This window comes from Dendroctonus ponderosae, unplaced genomic scaffold (assembly GCF_020466585.1).
Source record: "Dendroctonus ponderosae isolate FM_Combo_2020 unplaced genomic scaffold, Dpon_F_20191213v2 Dpon_F_20191213_7, whole genome shotgun sequence".
NCBI lineage: Eukaryota > Metazoa > Arthropoda > Insecta > Coleoptera > Curculionidae > Dendroctonus > Dendroctonus ponderosae.
The window spans coordinates 2,665,836-2,670,832 of record NW_026018916.1 but is presented as its reverse complement, the minus strand read 5'-3'; the positions used below and the strand labels follow the sequence as shown (position 1 = coordinate 2,670,832).

Here is a 4,997-nt window from a genome sequence, read left to right as displayed (position 1 = left end):
TGACCCAGAAAGCGAAATTTGAATATCAGACACTTAGGTGCAAGATTATGCCAAAAGTCCATGTTTTCCGGCCCGTTTTTGCTCATATCTCGGAGACAAAATGAGCAAGAACGCTCATTTGTACATCATTCTAGACAGAAATAAATGGCCTTTTTTGGCATCGTTGGATAGAGAATTGAATGGGCCCCATGACCCCCCCTGGATCCGCCCTTGGGACCAAACCTACCTGTTTAGTTCCACAACAGGCCCGTGATGCTTGTCCCGAACCATGGTGGCCTGAACCACTTTCCTGAACGTCGACTCTTTGATGTAGTAGATCAGGATATTTCTCAGCTCGTGCAGCGACTCTTCGCCCGTGATGGGAAACATGGCGATGCACGGACAGATCAGTTCGGTGAAATGGTGCAAGAGCACCAGCCTTCTATGCAGCACCCAAGTGGGAATATCCTGGAGCAAGTCGTATTCGATGGGAGCTCCGGCAGGCAATCGGGCGCTCACGGAACTGTCGGTTGACCATGCCAAAGTGTGGGCTGAGCCGCAGGCGACGTTCGTGATCTTTTTCACTTTGGGTTGCAGACACGAGATGAGCCGTGGGATGTGAATGCCGCTGGTGGTGCCATCGCCCAACTGGCCCTCGTCGTTGTCGCCCCACGTAAATACCTGCATTATTGGGGGAAAGCAATAGAAACTCTAGCATTCACATTTGGGGTTTCTACAAGTTGCTACCTCTCCTTCTTCTGAACAGGCCACACAGTGCAGAGATCCAGTGGCAATGGAGACAATTTTCTTCCCTTGCAACGCTGCCACTTTCTTGGGGCGCCGCACGTGGTCGGCAGTGCCATGGCCCAGTCGATGATAGTCCCCTTTTCCCCAAGTGTACACACTTCCGGACCGAGTGAGGGCAATGGAAAACTGCGACCCACATTCCACTTTCATCACCCCCAGGCCGGCTAAGCTCTCGATTTTCGTTGGAACCTTGCAACCGTCCGATCTGGAAGTTTCACACTTTAGAGGAAATATTCACCGGGCGGTTTCTGTGCGCTTCTGACCCTCCCCTTCCTAATTTTCCGTAGTCGCCATCGCCCCAAGACCACACGTTGTCGTCGTCGGTGATGCACAACGTTTGGGCGTCGCCCGATCCACAAGCCACTCCAACCACCTTGTAGTTGGCCAATTCCTCCACCAATTTGGGCTTGAGTTGGTCCTCGCTGTCCCCATGGCCCAAACGCCCATACCGTCCTTTGCCCCACGTATACAAATGCCCTGATGCGGTGATAGCGGCTGAATGCGCCCCGCCGCAAGCGACATCAACCACTTCCAGTGCTGCAAACGCGATTTACCACTACAAATCAACGGCATCCGGCCTACTTTACCTTGAAACGCGTCGATGAGTTTGGGCTTCTCACAGGAAATCCTGTTTCCATGGCCCAGCTTTCCATCTTCTCCTTCGCCCCATGAGTAGACCTCGTTGTCTACGGAGAGCGCCAAACAGTGCTGGAAATTGATTGCAAACTTCAGTCTCAAATGGTGCTTCGGCAGCAGTTCTTTGCAACCTTTCCCCCGGAGTTCACTGCGATTTTTTTGATGAAAATGTGCTGTATGGACTCTAACAGCGTGGGGACTAGAACGCTGTCACAGCCGCCCACGCCCAGCCGGCCCCCTGCTCCATACCCGGTGGCGTAGACTTTTCCATCGGTGGTAACAGCAAACAAAGTCTGCTCACCGCCCACTAACTGGATTGGTCTCAATTGGCTCAGCGCCTCACACGGGGTGGGCGTTTTCACTTTCGGGCCCTCTATGCCGCCCAGCTGCCCTCGGTGATTGTGGCCCCACCCATAGATCGCTCCTAAATATCCATCAATCAACCAGCGGGACAACGAAAAACGTTACTCACCTGAGCCACCCCAGCTCAATGTCCAGTCGTCCGGACGCCTGTTCAACCAAATCAGCAGTTGCTCGTCGTGCTGCTTTTTGAACACCTGATGGTTCTCGTGCTCCAAGTAGTCGCCGGGCAAACAGTTCAGGTTCTTGGTTTGTCCGTCCAGAATCTTCTTGCGCACTTCCCTGCAAAATTCCATAGGCAAGGAGGCGCGCTGAATCAACGATTTGGCCACTCTTGCTGCATTACAGTAGCGCTTAAACCAAATCCTGCGAAATCAGTTGCACAGACAGGTAGTGAATGGCAGGATGGATAGGCAGAGTGAATACCATTTATGGTCCTCGGCAATGCCGCTGCTCTGGTCCATCTCTAGATCGCAAGCCAGCGCCACTAGCACTTTGAAGAAATCGGAATGCATCAGATGCAAGCCGGCTCTAACCGAGCTGTCCTCGTACTCAAACTGCCTCAAGAGGATACGAGGCAGTTCTTCGCGGAAATCTGTTAGGGCACCATCTGGCGGATTTAGACGCTGAAGCTGCTCGATTGGACTGCTGTTTTTCGTGTCGATTAGAAGCCTGGAATTGATGAAAAAGCTCAGTGTCTCCGGTTGTGTTTGCTATACAAGGCTTATTCCCACCGGTGCACTTTCTGCAAGGCCCACATTCGCTGATTGGCTGACAAAAAGCTGAGCTGTGAGCAAGCAATGAGGGAAGCAGCCAATCGCGACAAGAGCCCGTAATCTGCTGAGGCATAGAGGCGAACGTCCAGTAACAGCATCACCATGTCTATGGAGGGTTGGCTCAGAATCGCCCGGTCGGAGCAGATCTCCAAAATTCTGGAAAGACTAGAAACGCTACCAATTTTATCAAGTTTGTAGCCGATTTTTGAATGTTACCCGTTATTCGACACGACTGGATAAACGGTAAATCTCCATCCCCAGCCATTCACTGAACTGTCGCTGCTGAACGTCCAGTGCAGTTCGTCGCCGGGCACTCGCAACTCTGCCGACCAATCCGACCACTCTCTGCCACTTCGCATGGCAATCACTCGGCCCGTTCCATCGGTGATGGTAAGGGGGTCATGCCGACGCTCTGTTGAACATCTTCTATCGAACTCCAACCTCAGAGCTTCAGCGCCTGGCAATCGCACGTGCCCACTGAGCTTGATGTCATCAAAGTATGGATGGTTCGATTCTTGCACCACGGGATTGGGTGTGCTCGGATAGGGCTGCTTGCTATTGGCTATGTCCTCCAGCTCGGTAACGCACAACTCCAACAGCATTGAACCAATTGGTGCGTTCACTGAACCCATGGTTATGAGCGTCGTTGAGAGAATCTGAAATTATTCTGGTCTTGATTGCGCCAAAAATCCAAATACATTTTACCTCTTTAGCCTGTTGGCTTTCGATACGTTCGGCAACGGCCAATTTCAACAGATCGACAATTAGTCTGGAATCATTTTCCGACAGCAGCGATGTTAAGTCGTCCAAGCCACTCAAGCCACTGTCCCCTACGACCTGAAACACCTTGATTGTGAGCAACCTACAGCAAAGGTAGGCAAGGGCTGCGTACTTCTGCATGGCTAGTCAGAGTGGCCGCAATCACACTCATCGCGCTTGTAGACATTTTGCTGTGCTTCGACGAAAGACTGGCCGAACAGCTGCTGGCAGTCATAGATTGTTGGAGCAACATCACCGGACTGTCCTCTTGCTCTGGACTGATGTGCGACGCTGGCAAGTCGGTGATTTCCGAAATAGATACGGGGGCTTCGCCACCTCCTGATAAGGCCGCCGGTTCCACTCCGGGGTTTTGTGTATTTCTGCGGATCAGAAGACACTCAGCACCTAGTGATTGGGGGCACTACATACAAGTACTTGCTTACCTCTCTTTTTCCATTTCCAAAGTCTCGCCCGACTTCATAGGTTGATTGGTCACATTCGTATGGCTGCTGAGCGCTTTAACAAGAGCCTGCCGAAGCTGCTGGATGTGCATGGCATTGAGGACGTGCTGCAAAGCCTGCTGTTTGGCCGTGTTACTTTCCAGCGACATCACAATACTGCTGAGTGTGGGTGCGTTTTTGCTCGAGCTTTTCAGTGGCACCTGATAAACAATTTTGATCTCAAGAGTATGTTTTCACATACTGTAGCTTATAGCAACCTTTTCGCCGTCGTATAGTCCTAGCATGGCCGACCCCAGTGGGTCTTTGGGGGCTGCAAAAATGACCGGCTCAGCCTGCAGAAAAATTGACAGGTTTTTAGTTCGAAGGCGGAAACTACTCAACTGTCCTTTCTTTGCTCACCTTAGTGATGGTTTGGTTATCGTGCAAAATCCAGGCAATAGAATGAGAACTGCCACAAGCGACTCTATTAATCTGGACATCTTCCAGTCCCTGTACAAGAGCGGGCTTTTTATTTACGGACGTCGATCCATTGCCCTGTTGCCCATGATCGTTGTCGCCCCAAGCATAGACCTGAAACGCTACATGTTGCCATCCTCCTAGACTCAAGTGCTCCCTTTTACCTGGCCACTGTCGGTGACAGCCAGACAATGAAGCGCGCCTACAGCCACATGGACGATCACCTTATCCTTCAAACAATCAACCAAAGTGGGCTTTCTGATGTGCTGGTCGGTGCCATGGCCCAGTCGGAAATAATCGCCTTTCCCCCACGTCCAAATCTGACCAGATTTGGCCAAGGCGAGAGAGAATTGTGCTCCACACTCTGCAATCAATGTGGGCTTTAGATCGGTTTTACGCAGCAAATTCGGGGATTTTACCTATTTGGACTATTCCTAAGTTATTCAGTCTTTCAATGTTGTGTGGCACGTTGCAGCCTTCAGATCCGCCTCGTCCTAAAAGGGATTTATTTTGCTCAATTTGTGTACTTCATGATTGCGACTACGCACCTAATTTCCCAAAATCTCCATCACCCCAGCTAAAAACTTGTCCCTGGTCGGACAGCGCCAGTGTTTGGGCATCTCTACTTCCACAAGCTACCTGCACGATTCTATGGCCAACTAAGGCTTTCACCTGAAACAGAAAAGCACCGCAAACATAGCAAAATGATATTCCCAGAATATACCTGGAACATTCATGTGATGTACATGCATATTCCTGGGAC

General features: G+C 51.0%; 1 protein-coding gene across 1 annotated transcript in view; it reads right to left on the bottom strand.

The window, feature by feature from the left end:
- The window catches only part of LOC109539210 (E3 ubiquitin-protein ligase HERC2), a gene marked incomplete in the record, with an annotated part of 23,571 nt that overhangs the window by 2,361 nt on the left and 16,213 nt on the right, over positions 1-4,997 (bottom strand). Inside the window, 17 exon segments of the mRNA XM_048668506.1 lie at positions 225-660; positions 727-991; positions 1,050-1,323; positions 1,374-1,494; positions 1,554-1,846; positions 1,895-2,148; positions 2,209-2,454; positions 2,517-2,714; positions 2,775-3,214; positions 3,264-3,395; positions 3,451-3,697; positions 3,761-3,978; positions 4,036-4,110; positions 4,178-4,348; positions 4,399-4,598; positions 4,654-4,728; positions 4,783-4,906. Of these exon segments, the coding sequence (XP_048524463.1) occupies positions 225-660; positions 727-991; positions 1,050-1,323; positions 1,374-1,494; positions 1,554-1,846; positions 1,895-2,148; positions 2,209-2,454; positions 2,517-2,714; positions 2,775-3,214; positions 3,264-3,395; positions 3,451-3,697; positions 3,761-3,978; positions 4,036-4,110; positions 4,178-4,348; positions 4,399-4,598; positions 4,654-4,728; positions 4,783-4,906 (3,769 nt within the window).